This window comes from Hemicordylus capensis, chromosome 2, assembly GCF_027244095.1.
Source record: "Hemicordylus capensis ecotype Gifberg chromosome 2, rHemCap1.1.pri, whole genome shotgun sequence".
Lineage (NCBI taxonomy): Eukaryota > Metazoa > Chordata > Lepidosauria > Squamata > Cordylidae > Hemicordylus > Hemicordylus capensis.
In genome coordinates, this window is record NC_069658.1 from 382,316,892 (window position 1) to 382,338,274 (window position 21,383).

At 43.1% G+C, this 21,383-nt stretch overlaps 1 protein-coding gene across 8 annotated transcripts in view; it reads right to left on the reverse strand.

The window, feature by feature from the left end:
• MYH10 (myosin heavy chain 10) overlaps positions 1-21,383 on the reverse strand; it is a 175,041-nt gene that overhangs the window by 17,697 nt on the left and 135,961 nt on the right. For all 8 annotated transcript variants that reach the window (XM_053291241.1, XM_053291238.1, XM_053291240.1 and 5 more), the window contains 13 exons: positions 20,841-21,034; positions 20,454-20,575; positions 20,191-20,260; positions 19,943-20,103; positions 19,459-19,567; positions 19,236-19,367; positions 17,180-17,386; positions 16,892-17,029; positions 15,428-15,551; positions 12,066-12,237; positions 9,667-9,879; positions 8,638-8,782; positions 2,366-2,572 (listed from right to left, as the gene is read on the reverse strand). In XM_053291241.1, the coding sequence (XP_053147216.1) occupies positions 2,366-2,572; positions 8,638-8,782; positions 9,667-9,879; positions 12,066-12,237; positions 15,428-15,551; positions 16,892-17,029; positions 17,180-17,386; positions 19,236-19,367; positions 19,459-19,567; positions 19,943-20,103; positions 20,191-20,260; positions 20,454-20,575; positions 20,841-21,034 (1,994 nt within the window). The remainder of the gene's footprint in view (positions 1-2,365; positions 2,573-8,637; positions 8,783-9,666; positions 9,880-12,065; positions 12,238-15,427; positions 15,552-16,891; positions 17,030-17,179; positions 17,387-19,235; positions 19,368-19,458; positions 19,568-19,942; positions 20,104-20,190; positions 20,261-20,453; positions 20,576-20,840; positions 21,035-21,383) is intronic.

The following is a 21,383-nucleotide window of genomic DNA, read 5'->3' on the forward strand; positions in this document are numbered from 1 at the left end:
CCGGTTTGGAGGCCTGCGAACTGGTTCGCTTGTCCGGCAGTCTGATGAACTGCTGGTGGGGGCGGGGTGTTGCTTTAAGGGTGGGGGGTTTACTTACCCCTCCCGCCACTTTCCCCCCTCTGTCGCTCCAGTTTTTGACAAAATCTTTGGGGCAGCAGCTTTCCTCACTGCCGCCCCTGCCCCCTTGTTGTTGTTCAAACCCAAAAATAACATGGGTGCATGCACCCGCCGCCGCCATGCACGTGACTGTGATGTGCGCGGTGTGCACGTCGGCGGCACGCGTGGTGGTGGGCGCATGCGCCTGTGTTAGTTCCGTGTTTGGACAAGAAGGGGGCAGGGGCGGCAGGGAGGACGCTGCCGCCCTGAAGATTTTGCCAAAAATTGGGGCGCCAGAGGGGGAAAGCGGCGGGAGGGTTAAGTACAACCCCCCCGCCCTTAAAGCAACACACACACAACCGGCATTGGACTGTGCCTCCGCGGTCCCTGAACATCACTAGCCCTTCTCAGGAAACAATATTGTATATGGAATAACCCTCAGTGCTGTTAACTCACTAACTCTTCCTGCAGTGGTTATGGCAACAAGAAAGGTAGTCTTTAACAGGAATAGTTTCAAAGTACTGGTAGCCATTGGTTCAAATGACTTGTCTGTCAGTGCTGACAGAACTAACGAAAGGCTGCAACTGGCTGTCAAATCGGAGGATACAGATTTATGACTTTCAGAAACCTTTTGCAATCAGGTTGAGAAAACACAGTCCTGCCATCCCATCCCTTATGTTTTGGAGAAATCGCCACAAAGCGACCCTTCAAAGAGACATTAATCAATCCACTGCTTTTTAAGCTTGTCAAGTACACCGCCACTTGTCTTGTTGCAGCCTCAGAAGTGAAGGCTCACTGAACAAACCCTTCCCACTGAAGCGAAGGCCTTCAATCCTTTCATTTCCATTTGCAGGTTTGCAGAGTGTAGCCAAGCATGCCTTCTCATGGTGGTCTGTAGACACAGCAACTTGCCTCTGCACTCCTTACATTTTAAAAAAGTATTTTTGACATCCACTGGGAGAAAACAAGGTCATGAGTCAAGCTCAAAGTCCAATTTTACTGTAACATACTTAACCGATGTCCAACACCTCCAAGAATAGTCAAAAACATAGTCCAAGTTCAAGACAAAATTTCTACAAAGTCTTTCCACTTTCCCTCACAGAACCAATCCTAAAACAGAGGAACAGAGTCCAATGAGGTGCATGCTACAGAAATGAACTAAAGGAAGGATGCTCTGACCTCTGAAATAACCGCTGAGCACGAGAGGTGGTGCAAGAGTTCCATGAGGAGATGGAGTATTCCACCCATGAGATACTGCACAGGTGCAGAACCAAGGATTATGCATTTCCTATGGATCACGCTACAGATCACCAAGTTAATTAGTATGGCAGATATTTCTTAAAGCAAATTACCTGAACAAGAGATTACCATCCAATGTATTTTATAAACAAGTCCCAGGAGTGCTATCATAAATTTCTGAATTCTATTAAGCTATTCTTCCCTCCTATTGTCACAGCTGATCCCTGGTAGAGATTGGCCTCACCCAAGTGTCAGAGTTATGACCAACCCTGTCCAACATTTATATTGCCTACAATTTATAATCAATTTGCAATACAACTGAAAAGAATGAAGGGTTTTAAGGCAACCATCTGCCCTCAAACAGAATAACCTATGCGAACGCCTTTCTTAGCAGATACTTTTATGAACTTTTTCTTGAAAGCCTCCAAGAAAAAATTACTGCCTCCCCTAAAAGCTGATTCTTTCAATGAGCTGTTTTGACAGTCAAGATATTTTTCACAATGTTCCAAAATCTTCTGTACTTTAACCCCAGTGCATGTATTATAAGCAAGAATAATAATCCTCACTCATGTTTCCAACACCTTTTAAAATATGTTTAAAATGATTCTCTCAAAACTCACTTGGTGCAGGAAAGGAAAAGTTGGAAAATGCAGGGATAGAGGAAGGAGAAGAACAGCAATATGTTTAGGGGTAAAGGTAAAGTGTGCTGTCAAGTGGGTTTCAACTTCTGGTGACCACAGAGCCCTGTGGTTGTCTTTGGAAGAATGCAGGACAGGAAAGGCCTAACTTGAGCCATACAGATTGCATCCCTACCACACGAGACAAAATGATAGCACTGAATGTTTCAGTTGCTTTAAGTCGGTGCAAAGTATTACTACCATCACTTCTCATCCTCTTAAGTCTGGGACCAATGCCACCACTATCAATCCAAAATCAAATTGGGACTCTTTAGGAGAATGCGTACATTGTAATGTTTCCCAATGACCTTAGGTTCATTAGGATATGCTGAAGTGCAAATTCAAATCCTTACCTGCAGTTTGTTTGCCTTTTCTGCCAGCTCTGTCCTCAGCCTCTCACCTTCTGTGACCTTAGCCTGCAGCTCTTGAACCTGGCCATCCAGCTTCTTCCTCTTGTGTTCGGATTCTGATCTAACTTGCTGCAATACCTTCACCTCACAGGCCAGCTCTTTGTTATCTGTCTCCAAACACTGCTTGTTTTTTTCAAGATTTGCTTTGAACTAGAAAGAAAAATAGAGCATTGCTAGTCACAATCCATCAGACTTTCCATCTGCAGAATCGTGCTGTTCAACTGCTAAGAAATTTTCTTTGCTAGATTCAGGAGAGGAGAGCTGGTCTTGTGGTAGCAAGCATGACTTGTCCCCATAGCTAAGCAGGATCTGCCCTGGTTGCATCTGAATGGGAGACTTGATGTGTGAGCACTGTAAGATATTCCCCTCAGGGGATGAAGCCGCTCTGGGAAGAGCAGAAGGTTTCAAGGCAGGTTTCCCTCCCTGGCTTCTCCAAGACAGGGCTGAGAGAGATTCCTGCCTGCAACCTTGGAGAAGTCGCTGCCAGTCTGTGAAGACAATACTGAGCTAGATAGACCAATGGTCTGACTCAGTATATGGCAGTTTCCTATGTTTCAAGCTGAACGCAAAACATGTTTTGCCTCCAATGTTAATTCACAACTGCTTCTATCAATATGCATTCATTGTTCTAGGCCAAATAATGTTATTATATTGCAGCATAACCACTTTAAGCATTTAACTTTTGGTACCTGTGGGGAGTTTTACAGCACCCTGACAATACTTCAAGAAGGTATAATGCGACTATAGCCAATATAGTGTAAGAGTGGAGTCCACAATATTTATCCTAGCAATTAGACCAAAGAAGTAGTCTCTGTAATGTTGTCAGATGTGCTCAGATACACCTAGGCAAGAGCAGGAGTTGCTGCTATGGATCAGTCTAGCTCCACAGGGGATATTAAGTTTAAGGCCTGTCCCACTTTACATTTTCAGGTGCATGCTCAATATTTCTCATAAATTTAAATATACAGAACATCTAAAAGTTTAGAAAGTGTGAAGGCAACATGTACACACATCATACAGATACACGTCAGGGAGCCAAAACTAGTTGCAATTCCTTGCATGGAGTACACTTAGCGGCAAACTTGGGCTTGCTTCTGCATGTGTGAAATGGCCCTTAATCTTCACAAATAGCAGGGAAACAAGTGGGGGATACCAGAAAATGATAATTAAGAACTATATTTAAAGAGCTTGTAGAGCTCAGGGAGTAATAAGCAAAAGGTAACACCACTGAGTTTTCCTCTCAAGAGTGCTCAATACCTGCCCTGATCAAGGTAATTCGTTTGCCCAAATAATTTTGACTGATTCAGATATGCAGCAGCATCTCAGGGCTAGGTTATGAAACCGAGCATTGGTTCACTTACCATGAAGGCTTCTTCTGGTTGTTGGAGTCAAGGACATCTCCAGGTGTTATGCCCCTCACAAGCTCCAAGGCCGAACAGTTTGATTTGTTCGACAGAGAAAAACATGCCCAGCCTGAGGGGGATAACCCCACTCCAGTTCTTTCAGGCCAAGTTACAGAGGGTGTCATGGCAAGTGACATGACATAGAATAATATAACAATCAACAGGCTAGAAAAAACAGTCAAGATGAAACATGAGCCACAACCACAGACCCCGAAAATTAATTTTAAATTTTCATCATTAAGGTTGTGTCTTAAGAGTTCTTTGGTGTCAGGCATAGCTTATGAACAGTAATACTGAAAAGATGGTCTCCCAGGAACAGACAAGTGCGCCAAGCTGGGTGGGCCGAGATGTCCCTGACTGCAGGAACCAGAAGAAGCCTTCACAGTAAGTGAACCAGAGCTCCATTCTCGGTTGCTGGGGTCAAGGACATCTCCATGGGACATACCTCAGCTTCTATGTAACCAAGGGAGGGGGCTTGTCTATTCCTGGGGAAGCACCTGCTGCAGCACTCTTCTACCAAATGCTGCATGAGAGTCCATTTTATAATGCCTGGTAGATGCTGATTGACTTCTCCATGTTGCTGCCCTACAAATTCCCTGTACTGGGGCATTTGTGGAGAATGCAGCTGATGTTGCTGCCACTCTAGTAGAGTGAGCAACTATACGTGTACGTGGTCAGAGATGTTGGGCCTCATACGCCAATGCTATGCAGGCCCTAATCCATCTGGCAATGATAGATGACTAGACTGCCGTTCCCATGGATCCTGGAAGAGAAACAGGGAATCAACTGCTCTGAAGGATGCTGATCATTTTATCTATTTCTTGAGGAAATGTTGCATATCTAACTTGTGCCACTGCTTTTCCTTCGTATGTGCTGGAAGCAGGCAGAATGATGTCCTGAGATTGATGAAAGGACAATGCCACCTTGGTCCGTATGAAGGGATCCGGGATGAGACGTACAGACTCCTGTTGAAAAACATAATATGATCTGTGGATCAAAAGAGCCTGTAGCTCCGAAACTCTTCTCGCAGACATAATAGCAATCAAGAATGCTAGTTTAAAGGACAAGATTAGTATAGGAATACATGCTAAAGGCTCAAAGGGTGGAAACTATGGCTTTTAATATTGTATGTAGCTCCCACATGGGGAATCTATGAACAGCAGGCAGAGATATCAATGTGGCCCCTCTTAGAAACCTCTTCAGGTGAGGATGCACGTGCCAAGATTTTTCTGTGATGCCTGAAATGAGGCCCACTAAAATGCTGCTTGCCTCCTCAAAGTGTTTGGCTTCAGGCCCCGCTCTAGCCCTTCCTATAGGAATTGCAGCAGGTGTTGGATTGATGCACCACTCCTAGGTATCGAGTGACGTGCCATCCATCTCAAAAAAGCCCTCCATGTGCATTGGTATATTCCATTTGTCGAGGACCTACATGATGCCAGTATAGTCTCTAGTACTTTCTCGGAATAGCCCTGCTGGCTCAAGATTCGCTGCTCAGTTTCCAAGTGGCAAGCCATAACCAGTCCAGGTTGGGATGTTGTACCGGACCCTGTATAAGTAGATCTTGAGACATCCGCAGAAACCATGGTTCTGCAGTTGCTAGATGAGACGTTCCGTGAATCATGGTCTCCTGGGCCAAAAGGGGGCCTTCAGGGTCACTCTTGCCCTCAGCAGGCGTATTCTTCTTGACAATCTTGCCAGTAGAGGTGTCGGTGGAAATGTATATAATAAGCCATCCGGCCATGGGGTTGACAGCGCATCTATGTCCTCTGCTCCCCTGCAGGGGAATCTTGTCATTAATCTTGGTAACTGAGTGTAACTGGCATTGCAAATAAGTCCATTATGGGGTCCCCAGCTTTTTTGTGATCTCTTGAAACATCCTTGGGTTTAAGGACCATTCGCCCGGCATCAGATCCTTCTGGCTCAGCCAGTTGGCCAGCTGATTTTGGTCTCCCTTTACATGTTGAGCTGTTAGGGAGCCTAGATGTAGTTGTAGGCCGTGCACAGCCCAGCCCCTGTTGCTGGCGTCCATGGTGACTATCAGTTTGGATAGATCCAGAAACTATCTTCCCTGTAGTAGATTCTGAGGAACCAGCCACTAACTGAGGGACATGCGTGCCTCTGGTGGAATGTGGAGTAACATGTGTTTCTTCTGGGCAATGGACAACTGGTACACCCAACAGGAACCATTGTAAACTTCTTAAGTGAAATCTTGCCCATGGGACAGCTTCCAATGTTGCAAACATTAGGCCTAAAATCCTTGTCAGTGTGGTGAGTAACACTGCTGGTGCTGCAAGCACCTCCCCTATCTCCAAGGTGATGGTTAAGTACTGATACTGAGGCAAGAGGCAGCGGTCCTCTACCATGTCGAGTACTATACCTAGGTTTTGAGGACTGTGTAATGGGTTTAGCTTTTTCCCAGTTGACCAGGAATCCATGATCTTTTAGGGTCAACAGAGTTGTTGATATATCACACTATGCTGCCATCTGAACGTTGTCCAGATATGCAGATATCCAGATCCCCTGCAGATGTAGATGTGCCATGATGTATACTAGTACCTTTGTGAAAATGCAAGGGGCCGATGATAGTCCCAATGGGAGAGCTGCGTATTGGTAGTGCCGTTACACATACTTGAATCTGAGGAGGTGATGGCTGCCCTCATGGATGGGTATATGCAGGTAGGACTCCTTGAGATCTATCGATGCCAGAAAGTCCAAATGATGAAGAGCTTCTGCCACTGACTGTAGCATCTCCATCCTGAAGCATTCGTGTTTTACCATTTGTTTAGATATTTTAGGTCTAACATGGCTCTTCTCGATCTGTCCTTTGCAGGGACGGTGAACAAAATAGAATAGACGCCCCTCCCCTCCTGATAGGGAGGAACTGGTTCCACCGCTCCAATGTCTTCCAAATGCTGAATTGCTTTTAGGAACTCTGTGTGTTTGATAAAAGAGCAAGACCGTAGTGCAGCAAGGAACCTGTGGAGGGAGGGGCCTCCAGTTCTATCTTATAGCCCATTTGGATGACATTTGGGAACCATCTGTCCATCGTGGGGGACTCCGACAGGTGGCCTCCTAGTCTGGTTGTTTTCGAGTCATTGTTGAGGCATGGTCTGTTTGCTTTGGTTGATGGGCTGCTTGGAGTTTCTGAAGCCCCTGATGGCATTACGTTGGAGGTTCCAGGAACTGCGTTGGGTTCCGAAATCTCTATCCTGGCCCCTGAAGGACTGGAAACCTCAAAAGGGCTAGAACTGCTGGAAAGGTTTCTTGAATGTTGGCCACTCAGGCGTATGCGGTGCAGATGGCATAGTTTTCCTCTTGTCTTTTGATTCCACCGATATGTCTTTTAAGGTAGCTTCCCTAAACAACTTAGTGCTGTCATATGGCACTGCTGTCAAGTTCTTTGAGCTGGAGTCCACCTGCCAACTTTAACCACAGGTGCCTCCTGCCTACCACAGCTGCTGCTGATGCTCTTGAGGTGAATCTAGTTGAGTCCAATGCTACATCCACCACGAATGCCTGTGCGTTCTGGATCTTTACTAAATGTTGCCTCATTTTTACTGGGTCAGAAGGCGGTTCATTGAACAAATCATTCACCCACGAGAGTGATGCCCTGGCAACCATGGAAGCCACAGCTGCTGAGTGTGTGGCTAATGAAGCATTACCATGAACCCTCCTAAGTGAAAATTCTGCTTTTTATCCGCAGGGTCCTTTAGTGTGACCTCTCCATCCTGAGGAACCAGCAAGCTAGAGATCAGTTGTGCTTTGGCACATCTGCATCTGGCATTTTTAACAAGGTTCTTGTTGAAACAAATAAAAACGGTTTGCAAAAGCCAGTGGCTTTCTGTTTGTTGCAGGTAATAGCCATTCTTGTTTAACAGCCTCTGTAAAGACCTCAGGCATTGGTAATAGCATGTTATTTGGCTTTGCTCTGGGAAAAACCAAGTCCCCTTTAGCGGCTGGTGCTACGTTTGGTGCCACTTTAGATTGCAGCCAAATTGCAGCAATTACTATAGTTATAATAGGGTTAAAGTCCTCTGATACAAAAATAAGTGCTGTGAGATGGATCTCCCCACCCCCCGCCACTGCCTATTCACCCTCCTCCTTGTCATGGCCAATGTTAAGGTCCTGATTATCTCCATCTGCCCTATTTATCCCTTCCTCAGGGTCAGCCTCTAAGTTAATCACAGGTGTTGTTATGGGCTTGCATTTTATATGCAGCAAGGGCCTGGGGTTACGTGCATATGGGTCCCCAGATTCCTGACCTGACTCCCCAGAAGAATGCTGATCCTGAGTTTGCCTAGAGCAGGTGGACTTAGTACTTTCTCTAGAATGACCTTCCCTAATATGTTTCTTTTTCCTCTTTGTCTTTTTAGGTGGTGGACTGTCTGAATCAGAAGAAGAGGGACTATCAGAAGAGGAAGTAACTTTCCTTTTTCTCTTTGATTTTTTCACTTTTTTCTGTGTTCTGACCTGGTAGATTGTGTGTATTATGGCATTCCTAAACCAGGCCTGCAATTAAGAGGGGACTGCCTTTAGAACAATAAGAAGGATTTTTAGGAGAGAAACTTTTAGGCTGCCTGGAGCTATGCAGGACAGAAAGAACTGGGGTGGGGGTTATCCCCCTCAGGCTTGAGTGGGCATGTTTTTCTCTGTGTGGCAAATCAAACTGTCCTGCCTTGGAGCTCGTGAGGGATGTCCTTGACCCCAGCTCATAGAGATGTCCTTGACCCCAGCAACCGAGAAGGACAGCATTAATGTCTGCTGGAGTATATGAATGAAATCCTTCCACATTCATGTGCACTTCCCACTTACTCTTTTGGCTTGTTCAAGCTGTTCTGAAAGTTCTTCCAAGGCAGTTGCATGCCTCTGTCTAATGTCTTGAATCTGAACTTCATGATTCTTGGTTTCTTCTTCAAGTGCTTTCTTCAATTCAGCAACTTCCTGCTCACGCTTAGTCCTGTGAAACACCCAGCAACACAACATTTGAATATGCTCACCTTCCAATACTATGTTTACTCTTTTGGGGGTGGGGGTGTGTGTATTTTTGCAGGTTAAGGCCATTTTCAAAACAAGGACACAGCCAGTATCCAATACATACATGAAGCAGAATGCTAATAATCCAGTTTCAGTGGCTGACATCCTACCTAAGCATGCACTCCTCTGTAGTAACTTGTTTCCAACCTTGCAAAGCTCTTCTGGAGTGCTCCCTGCAAGACTGGAAACACATGGCCACATGGGGAGACTGGGGGAATTGCACAAGGGCTCCCAGCGCATCCCCACAGTCCCTCCTGACGTGCATGCTTAGTCAGGATGTCAGCCAGTGTTCTTGCGTGTGCGTGGAAAAGTTAAGATTTCCAGGACAAGAGAGAAACATACCTTTTCTCAACTGGAGATTCTAAGTGTTAGAAAGTAACAACATATAAAGCAGCCTTAAGTTTGCGGCAGCAAAGGGTGTGCTGGAATACTTCTGACAACTCTTCTTCCATTGTGATTTATATATTTTTTGCAATGGTTGTATCACTGCTGCTTTGATACAGCAAAATATTGATATTTATTTTATTTATATACTGCCCAAAACCCACGTCTCTGGGCAGTTCACAGCACTACCACATTAAAACAATTTTTTTTTTTTTAAGAGCAATTATATAGGTCTAACTAAATGCCTGGAGAAATAAATATCCCATCTTTTTGCCTTTCACAGGGTCCCCAAATTACAAAGGGAGGTGTTTCAACTGTGCTTTGTTAGGATTTCCTGTTCACAAAACCGTGTGTGTATGTTTTAAAGGGGGAATCATGGAATTGCAACCACTTTCCTTGTTGCATCCCTAGTTCTCCACGAACCTGAGTTCTTGCTGAGCTGCAGTGGTATCCAAGGTATCTTCCAGTTCTGTCTTCAGTGCCTCTAGCTCCTCGCTCAGGTCTCTCTTCTGCTTCTCTGCCTTATTGCGTGAAGCCTTCTCCGATTCAAGGTCCTCTTGCAGCTCTGCAATTTGAGCTTGCAGTTCTCGTATTAGTTTTAGTGCATTGTTCTTTTGCACAGCTTCATCATCCCCTCTGGAAACACAACCCAAATTTTACAATAAGAGCTAAGCATTAATCTGTGCTTTGCCAGAAATAGCTATTCTTGTAAAGTCATAATAGGAACGTACGTTCCATTAAATGTGCACTTGTGCAACTAGTCACATGGCTTCAAAACAAAACCAGGGTGCAAAGGGAGTTGGAGGCAGTCAGAACCTGGGGTCAAGGTTCATCTTTGATGCTCGATTTGACATGAGGGCAAGTGATTAGGGCATTATACTATACTAGTCTTAGCTGTGCAGAGCATCTGTGCACTAGTACTTCATTGCTCTCCTTGCCTCCTACTGCAGCCCCTGCTTTACTGCTCAGTGTCAAGGCAGATTTTCTCTCAAGGCTCCTCCCAATCTCTTCCAGACAGCCTGCCTCAGCCCACTGTACCCATCCCTGTCTTCAGAGGCTGCCCTGCCTCCTCCTCCACCTCTGTTTGCTGCTGTTCCGGTCTCTTCTGAGACGTCAAGCTTTCTGTGGTCTCAAAAGTGACAGAAGCATTGAAGGGATAACAGAGGGTCATCATGTATGGGGGCATCATGCAGATGTCCTCTAAAAAGCGAGTGGACTCAGCATGGCGACTCCAGAGTAAGCACTCACCTGGAAGGCCCCTAAGTTCTCAAGTGTGGAGCGGGGGACTCAAGGTGAGCATCCTCAAGTGCCTGGCCATAAATTGGACTCAGGCAGGGACACCACTAATTCTCCTCGCTCCCCACAAAGGAGAATGCAGGAAGGAGACAGATCTTCTGGAAGCATTTGTGGGGCACCCAGAACTGAGTTTGCAGCAGCAAAACAACAGACCAAAGTGGGTGGGGAATTGCAGGGGTCTGCTGGAGGAAAGACTCCGGCCCATCAAGGGAATCCAAACGGCACTGCCGCGGCAAGCAGTTTATCCTGCCAATTGGTTTCGCACTGCGAGGAAGGGGCTTGCCACATACCACCTGCCATATACCACCTAAGCCTTTTATATATAGAGAGAGATTCTATCCACCCAGTCACAAATGGGGATGTAAAGTCAATTAGAAGTAATCAAGGGTGGTTCAATATAGCAGCGATTACATCACTCTCACAGACTATAGGCCACAGAAACCAGTGTACCAGAAAGCACACTAACCCAATGATTGATAGGCCTGAACATACTTAAGATTTCAAAAGTGCCTCTCCAAGCTGTTAAATACATAATCAACTGCTATGACGCCTTTCTCCATTTAAGTAGTAGTTAAAACATATTCCTTACAAATTTTGTGCCATGCGTCTCCAAGAGCAATGCAACAATCTAACAAATACTGACACAAATCAGGAAGAATATACTGCACCTTAATAAAGATTGCATCAGCTAGTAGTTACTAGGGATGTGCACACAGGTTTGACCCCGAACCTGTTCGAATTCGAACCAAAGCCCCCTGTTTTTGTCCGACCTTGGATTGACACCCCCCCACCCAACAGTTCAGGGGCTTCGCGAACATTTAAAGGTCTTTTTAAAAAAAAGACCTACTGTGCAGGCGCCCAATCCCCAACTGGGAGAAGGCCAAAAACTGCCTGAAGACTGCCCGAACCAGCTCTTGGGGGGCATATAGAAGGCCAGTGGGGGGAGGGGGACCCCTGCACCCCCCCAGCCGCCTCCAGAAACCCCGCAGAGGGCTGCAAAAGTTAAAAACGGTCTTTTCAAAGACCTTTAAACATTTGCGAAACCCCTCGAACCGAACTAAACTCGAAGGGGTTCTCCAGGTTGTTGGACCGAACTTGCCCGGTAAGGTTTGAGTGCAGTTCGCACTGGAACTGAACCAGCCGGTTCCAAGCACAACCCTAGTAGTCACAGTGGGAAGGTGCCGGACAGAGCAGATGTGAAAGTAAAGTTGCCAAATAATTTTTACAGACATGAATTCTGCAAAGCATTTAAGTCAGAAGGGTACAGCAAGACCAAATGCTCCTTTCTATTTTACCACAGAAGAAGATGATGTGGGAAAAGATGTAGCAGATATAGGGCTCTGGACATTTCTTTGCCAGAGCTAAACAACCAGGAAACACGTCTCTCTAAAATGTGTTGATCCTGAATTTAACTTACACAAACATTGGTCAGCTACCACAAGAAAGCAAAACCAAGTGTGTCTGTTGCATCCCACTGCCACTTCAAATAACTAGCACTATATCTGCAATGGAGTTCAGCCTTCTACCTGGCAAGGGCAGCCTGCAGCTCCTCCTCCTTTTTGGCAAGTTGGATCTTCAGCTCCTCAATTTGGGCTTGTAGCTCTGCAATTTGGTCCTGTAGATCAGTGGTTTCACCATCAAGCTTCCTTTTAGCTTTTTCCAACTCTTGACGAGTCTTTTCTTCTTTTTTCAAGCGCTCTTTAGAGAAAGACAGAATGCTTTGCCTTACTGAATTTTATTTATATGGGCAATCTCATGATGAACCTACTAAAGACAATTTTTTAAAATTAAAGTAACCAAATTGCCAATTTAGGATTTCAGGACAAAGAGCTGCATCAATCCCAAACAAAGAAATCAGTAGTTAGTGCACACATTTGGAACATTTAAGAAAACCCTGCAAAAAGGAGATGTAGGGTTGATCAAGAACAGGACAGAACTTCTCAAAATTTTAGGTCCCCCCCCCCCGAAAGAGAACCCTACCACTATAATATGAAGAAAAATGTAACTAAATTGTGTGTGTGTGTGTGTGTGTGTGTGTGTGTGTGTGTGTGTGTCCCCGTGTCCTATTCAGAGGAAACAGAGCAGCTAACAATAGAGAGGTCACATCTCTAGACACATTAGTCTGGATGCAGCAGCCATCTTCAGGCAGGAGATTAAAAGGGGAGCAGGCTGTCACATTTTGCAGTTTACTATTATATTTTTACCATCACTTTTCTGCCTCACTGACTAAGTTGTCTGGGACCCCCTGTCTACAAGTTAGACTTGAAGATAAACCTCCAGGGGGAAGCTTCCCTCGAATTCTTCAACCAAAACTGCAACTTAACAAAACAGAACCAACAGAATGAAAAGGGTATTTATGTGGGCATCTGCCTGTCTGCCACCTCCAGCAAGAAAAGAGAACTGCTAGGCAGGAAACCATCTCCAGGCATTTCTCCTTCAGAATTCCAGGAAAGCATCAGCCTCTGGAAAGGGTTTTGGGGTTTTTTTGCGGGGTGGGGGGACATGATAGGGAGAAAAAGAGTAATGCTACTGGTTGGGGCCACATTTAGCTTCCTAATTGAAGCAGTAGATTAATAGGAGACAGCTTGATTGATTTCTTTTCAGCTGCCTCGGTACAAAGTAGAAGAATATGAAACAGTAATAAGTGCAAGAAAAGGGGGTTTGGCAAACCTGACATTTTTCAAGCCAACAGATGCTTGTCATTAAATATTTAGTTAAAAGAGAGCTTCAGTTCTTCTAAAACATGACTGCATGGCTCCTGCATAAGGTTCTTTGTATTGTCTCTTGCTATCTCATGGCTATAGAAAAGCTTCTCGCAGGTAGGTAGCTCGAGCTGCAAAGCCATATGTTGTGCTTGGAATGGACAGTTGTGTCCAAGTTTTCATCCGTACTGAATTGAAGGAAGTTATTAGAGAAATTCAGAAGGCACTGTATATTTCGCTCCAGTATCTAACTGCACAGCAACTGGTCACAGATAGTGCTTTGGCAAAGACTGAAAACATTAATGAAGCCCTTTAATTCCCAAGTGGATTATTCAAACCTCCACTACACGGACACCTTTTGTGAGATACTTATCAGAAATATATAATCCATGACCTGTAAAGAAAAGGAACTGTGGGCAAGATGAGTACCATCCTTTTGCTGGGTGGGATTGTACTGGATTCTAAATTCTCCCACTTCACCCTCCTTGCAGGAAAATGACTGTGATCTTCCCATTTACTGTTGCAGGTAGAGGGAGAAACAGAGGCCTATTAAGATAGACGTATTCTCATCTGAGCACACGGCAGAGCCTACATTTCTGGCAAAAGCAGGAAATGGATATTTGAGGTCTCTCAAAGGTATGCTGCAGGGTAGTCTCCCAGATCTCAGCCTGTCTGAAATGGACTCATTTGCCTCATGGCTAAGAAAAGAGCAACACACTTTAGGAAACTGTTCTTTGCACAGAGTCCCTTTCTATTTTAGCTTGCCACTAGTCTCCTGCCAGATGGACATACCAACATTTATACTTTCCACTATCAGCCTAGTGAGCATAAGACCTTGCAACAAGAATTTTTTTAAAAAAATGGCTCCTGCCATGTTAGCCTCATTATTCAATTTCAGCTTATCCAGCTAGAAGTAAAAAACCTGCAATATTCCCATAATCAAGTCAGCTGGCCACAGTACTGTAGCAAGAAACTATTCCCATGTTAGGATACAAAGATCAGTAAATGCATAAATTAGAAAGGCCAAGTCAAAATTCTAGAACACATCATATGTTTACTGCCAAAAATGATTATGTATCTAAATCCAAGGGGGTTACATATACTGTTGACGTGCAAGTTTAACACTGAAAATATTTCATGATATTTCTTCTCAAAACATAATCCATCAGCAAGTGCCAAGAAGAGAAGTGGAACTGGTATAAACAGAACACTGGGTTAAGAAAAACAACTCTATTCAGGAGTAAGTTGAGGCAAACAAAAATGTGAAGAATTCTTACAGAAAAGTGTCATTTAATGTGCATCATATATGGGGATCCAACACCACCACCCCTGCCCCCAAAAGTTAGAAGGCAGCAAAACTCAGGAGGAAGAGACTGAGATCAGAGTGCACAAGTGAGAGGAGATAACCTGTTCTGGTTTCCCAGTAAGAGTAAAGAGGCTACAACTAGGTCCTACAGTCAGCAGCACTCAAAGGAAGGGTCTTCTTCAGCAACCTCGGTTCCAGTCTCCAAGCTAATCTTTTTCTTTTTTTAAGGTGCTAGGGGTTTCCAGGTGCCTGGACCTTTGCACTCCAATAATGTGTAATGACCTAACATAGTTCCTGAAAGAAGCTGAACCTTTGCCAGTTACCAATAGAAGTATATTAAAAAGCTATCCACTTTCCTCATTCACTGGGGCCAATATAGCAACAACAAAACATATCAAGGGGGTTTCATTTTTGCATTAGTAATAAAAGAGACCTATCTATACTGTTAATGTTCTGTTTCTTTTCTGAATAGAATAGGCACTCATCTGTGGACAAAGTCAAAATCCAACTGATGTGTCCAACTGCCAACATGGGTATTAGCAAAGCAAAAGAACATTTGAACATTTTATGCATGCACAATACAAAGCAAGTGGTTAGCTTATCTTGAGATTTTTCTTCCAGATTAAGTTTGCAATACTGAAATAGCAGATCTTAAGAAATATGCAAATCCAAACATTTATTTGACCAATAACTGTATTTACCCTGGTTAACTGATCAACTATTTATTACAGTTGACAGGTTGACACTGTGGTTGAGCATTAATGCATTCTTGGTCACAGAAAATGACACACATTAAGACAGAAAGGATATGCCTGTTTCTTATTTAGAATCAGCACACTTTGCTGATTCACTGATAGCTCATTCATAAGGCAAATCTAACCTTCCAGATCTGTGATCATCATTTCCTGCTTGTTCTTGAGTTTAGCTAAGTTTTTGGCTTTTTCTTCTTCTTCAGCCAGCTGTGAGGTACACTCTGCAATTCTGTCCTCCATTAATTTCTTCTCCTATTTGAGTAAGAGAAAACAGTGTTTCGTGTATAGCTGGACTTGGGTACTAGACAGCCCAGCTTTATTAGTAACCATTATGACAGAGCAAGACTTGTTTCTCAATATTTTTATTTATCCATCCTACTGTTTTTACAGAAACTTCAAGGACTATCTCAGAAGATGTCATGCAAGCAAATGCTTTCAGAAAGCTAAAATCTGCCCAGATAAGTCCCACATTACTTCAGTAGACTACAGCACTTTATAAAAAGTCTGAGATTGCATAGTGGATGAGCTCTTCACTTACTCTAGAAGAATTTAATTAGTCTACCATTTAATTCTGGACAACTTGGGTTTTGTAGCAGAGTGCATCTCTGCTATGATGTACTCTGATCTTTGCAGAATTTGTTACATCACATGACAAGGATTGTTTGGCCCCCATTGTGGGAAGTCTGAATCCAGGCACCAAGACAGTCAGCAGATACTGATTAATCTTTGGGTTACAAGACAAAGAGAAAAAGTGGGTGGGCTACAAAATGCACATCCAAGTTACATTTATTGCTTAGTGATTTCATCAGTATGTCTGTTTAGACCAACACAAAGCAGCGAAATGTCTCCTTGGCTGTGACTGACTGCAATAAAATGAGATCTAACTTTTAAAAATTAATCAGTATGTATTGATATCTGTGGATTTTGGAGTGCTTCTAAGCCTATCACAGAGAAGATACCTGATTGTTAAGGTGCCTGACATACTGTGAAAGTGAATGCAGGTGACTGAAGTGTTGCCTGCACCCCTGTAAGCACTGCTGATGGGACTGAGCTGCAGGGCAGCAACACTTCACCATTAGCAGGATGTGCCCACAGTTGTGCAATGAGACTGCTATTGGAAATAATGGGTGCTGCACTGCACAACTGTTTTCAGAATACTTACAGCAGAAAGCTACTGCCCTGCAGCACAACACCATCAGCAGTGCTTACATGTGCACAGACAGTGCTCCAGGTACCCAAATTCCAATACACAGTATATGTCAGCTGGTGTTTCAGTCAGAAGGTGCTGAAGTGAAGACAATTCAGCCCTGGTAATTATAAGCCACTTTCATAAATTTTATTTATTTATTTGATTTATATACCGCCTGACTCCAGAAGCTCCAGGCAGTTCACAAAAACAAAGACAAACATGACCAGCTATTAAAACCAGAATTAAAAATCTAAACAGCAATTAAAAATTGAAAACTCATAATTTGTTTTAATTTAAAAAGTTGTCAGGGCAAGCAGGTCTTCCAAAGCAACTTATATTCACATATAGCACACTATTGTTCAAACATTCATTACTACTAGTGCATTACAATCTGCTCTCTCACCTTAAGAAATTTGGAGTTTTGGTCTTCTAGAAGTAAGATTTCTTCCTCCATCTTCTTTATTTTGGCTTCAGCCGTTACCTTCTCAAGCTGCAGCTTCTGTCGGGCACCTTCTTCCTCATCAAGCTGTTCCTCTAGGTCCTAAGGAGAAAAAAGCTCAACTCAGCAATATTATTTACTCATTTTTCATTGTTTTCATGCAGTTTTAATAGAATGATAACAGATACTACACTCATATTAGTATTTAGACATATTTTCAAACCATCCTACCACCAGTGTGTTAAGCAATACCTGTATGTGAGCCTGCATTTTCTTCTTTTCATTTTGTAGCACTTGGTTCCGCTCTTCTTCCTCCTCAACCCTGGATTCTAAGTCATGTAAAATTTCTTCCAACTCTTGTTTCTTAGCAGCCAGGCGGGCTCTCATCTCCTCGGCTTCAGCAAAGAGTTCAGTCTCTGCTTGTAACTGCTCTGCAAGAATGTTCTTCTCTTCTAATAGCTAGAAATATAAGCAAGTATGTCACCCTTTTCCAGTATGTTGTCACAAGGCAACATGCAATAGTCTATGGGAATTTGTTCTCTCCCAGGTATAGTTCACCCCATCTCAAAGGAGCTAAGGATAGGCATGAAGAGTCTCTTCCAGAGAGGAAAGGTTTTGCTACAGTCTTGTGTTTTACTTTTTTCCTCCAGCTGTTGCTAAGGACAGGGGAGAAAAGAAGTGGCAAGCCTGGAAATACAGGTGGACCTTGATTTCCGCAAGGGTTCCATTCCCTCAGGTAATGAAACTGCAGATGAGGCATTGAGCCAATGGCAATAGGAGGATTAGGTTTCTAGAGGCTAAAACATGGCTAAAAATGCTTAACAGAGAAATAAAGTGTACTGTGCTCTCCAGGAATACCCCACAAAATGCCAAAATTACTGCAAAATATTGCTGGAGTGTGTGTTGTTATTATTTTTTTTACATAGAAGAGCCACAAAATGGCTCTGTTTAACAAAATGGTATGCGGAAATGACCTCTGAGGTCATTTCTGGCCACCTAGTATCCATGGGTATGTGCATTTTAAACATTTATGTACTCGCATATACAGAGGTTGGGTGCACATGCCCGACTGCTGATACGTGAAACCACAGGTGCCAGGTCTGCGGATGACAAGGTCCACCTATAACCAGTAAGGAGCAGAGACTGGAAACCTCTTTTCAAATCTATTCTAGTTCCTTGCTCTAAGTTGACATTCATACCACCACCCTCCAGCTTTTCATGCAATTAAAAGCTATATACAAAGGGAGATGAATTTTTCTCACTCCCACAGGCGTAAAGACATGGCTCTTCACCAGCCTTTTGAGTGGAAGTATTGTTTTTACTGCTGCTGCTTTGTGTTTTATGCATTTTTAATGGGTTTATATTTTTTAAATAGCGATTTTATTTTTATATTTGTATTATCTGTACTTTTGTGTTTTATTGTAAACCACTTTGAGATCATCTATACCTTTGTATTTTAATTATGCATTGTTTTAATTATATTATAAACAACTTTGAGATTATTTTAATGAAAAGCGGTATATAAATTGAATAAATAAATATTTGAAAAGGACTTATATTACATTTTTACAGAAATCCAGAGTGCAGTTTTGCACCCTCTAGTTGTGTTTTAACTTTTAAGCCATGTGCAGAGGTGTGCAATTTGATTAGACCTCAAATCAATTTGGGTTGAATCGGGGCAATTCGCAAATTTGACCCCAAACCAAATCACCCTCAAAATATAGGGCCCGATTCGGGGTTGGGGAGAATCACCCCCGATTCAACCCAAATAAATATGGGTGATACAAACACCATTTTGAGACCTGCTTTGCTAGGAAAATGGGCCTCAAAATGGCACTTGGAGAGCTGGTCTACCAATTAGGATCAACGGGTAGACCAGCCCTCCTTAAAGGACTGGTCTACCTGGATCCAATTGGCAGACTAGCCAATCCCAATTGGTAGACCAGTTTTTCCTGGAAAGAAGTGGCATTTAGAGGCCTGTTTCCCCCAGAAAAATTGGCATCAAAATGGTGGTTGTATCACCCAAATCGATTCAAGGTTGATTCAAGACAGCTCGAATCGCAAAAAATTGATTTGTGCACACCCCTAGGCCTGTGTTTCCACATGGAAATGTCTCTACAGACCACCTCTTTTCCTCTCTTTAATCCCAGAACATCCAAGGATGCCTCTCCTGACTACGGTAAGTGAAAAGTTTTTTGTATGCCCAATGTTAAAATTACAGTCAAAAGTATATTTGAGCCATGAAGGTAACCTTTCCATTTAGCTTTTTGATCTGTTTATAAAACCAGATACTAAATACTTTACAAACCTGCTGATGTTTCCTTTCCATCTCTTCAAGTTCTGCTTCCACCTTTATCTGTTTCTCTTTCACCTTCACCAGCTCTTCATCCTTAGCCTGAAGTTCTTCCTCTTGACGAGTAACCTGAAGTAGAGGTTTCACCTGCAAAGTTTGGCAGAAGGAAGAAGCCAAGTGTGTTACTTAGTAATTGTTATTGAGAATACCATCCCCATTATAGAAAAATATACACTACCTTAGTGAACACTCTCCACCACTGCCAGTGTCTCAGCTTCAGATAGGCAGCACAATTTCTCTGCAGGACTTTCAAAGCACTCAGCTGCTGTTGCTTCTTAGCAAAGGCCCTGAAGACAAAGCATCAAACATCTTCTAAATCAAGTTGAGAATATTTTTATTTTAAACAACCAGATCAAACATTTAACAAACAGTGACAAAACTAAGTGTGAAGGGGCAATACCATGCTCTGCTTTTATCCAGGCAGTAAGAGAGTCAATTCCATTAAGCTGCCTCTCATCATGTGCAACAATTCAAAAAGGATAACAAGCTATGAAGATCATAATTAAGCCCCCCATTAATTGAGTAACCCAACAAATTTAAGGGTTTATGTATTTTTCTGTGGAGGCAATGTTTTCAGTTCAGCTAAATCTTTTACAAGTTTTCGTCATCTTTCCTTTAAGGATGATGCGGAGACTTGTGTCAGGATATCCATATATATTTACTTTCTGGCAAGGTATCCCCTGCAGACTGCCTGGAAGAAGATAATGATGTCTGTTATCTTCAGATCCCTTTCTTCCTCTAGATGTGCCAAAACACCCGCTCGAAAAAAAATCTTGCTCTGTCCAATTCTGTACAAGTTGGGATCCAGCTCTAGTGCTCTGATCTGCAAGAGTCAAACCCATATTTCTTTTAGATGAAGAATGCAAACAAGAACGTTTTTAGCAACATTAAAGACTATGGAATGGCTTACCATTCGCTCACATGCCTGTTTCCCATCCATAAAACCTTTAGGAATTGCATTAGGAGTCAGGATCTCATATCTACAGGTCAACCAGAAACCAAATAGTTAGCCACCAGCAAACATGTACAGGCACCATTTTTCATTTAATCCCTGAACAAAGGCAGAAAACCAAGACGATTTGTGCAGGGAGGAGAGAGAAAGAAAGCAGGCTCAAACATTTGCAGCCTTTAAAAACACTTTTATAATAAGATCCAAACCAAGTATAAGACTACCTTTGTCTAAATTCTTGGAACACTATCCTGTTTGGAAATCCTTGCCGACAAATCCTTATTCCTTCCAGAACACCATTGCAGCGCAGTTGATCTAGAACGAGGTGTGGATCCAGCTTTCCAGCCTAGAAAGAGACCAAAAACTCAGTTAAAAGACAATCCTAGGAACTTGTTTTATCTGCCTCTTGCTTTTAGCCTTTACTTGGCTAAAGCAACACTAAACACTCACAAAGCTCAGTTACTTTGAATACTGATGTGTAGCATGAAATCCAAGTGATATTATACCAGCAAATACATGAATGTCCATTTTCTTAACCTGACTGAAGGGGAGAATAAGATGCATCTTTTGTACCTGAAATTAGAGAATGCAACTTTTGTGTCAGCACATACCCTTTTCTCATGGTTTGGAATGATGCAGCGAACAAAATTTGGGTTTGTATTTCGGAGTGTGGCCATCAGTTTGGTGAGGGACTCTTTGTATAGCTGCCCCACAGTACGAAACATGCCCTTCTTGGTCTTGTAAGCTGAGCCAAATGCAGTCTCTGTCATTCCAGTAACTTGATCTAGACCCACAATACGGTCCACTGTAGGCAACAAGAACAAAAGATTAAGTGGACCCTAACAGAGACAGCTCAGAAGAGATAAAAGGCACAACAAATGCTTTGAGTGTCAAATGGTGGAAATGCCATCTGTGGCAAAGCAGTCAGCATGTATGGAAACAGCAGGACTGAAAGCAACGCACCAGGCAATACATTGTAGCTTTGGCAATTATGTACTGGGAAGCACAAAGCTCACCATTTTACTGTCTAAATGCACCAGCGCCATTCCCTTTTCATACATAAAATGAATTTTTGACCAAGAAGCCACAAAAATTCAAATGTGAACTTAAAATTGATAAATGTGGCAAAGTTTGAATTATTTGGCTATCTTGTA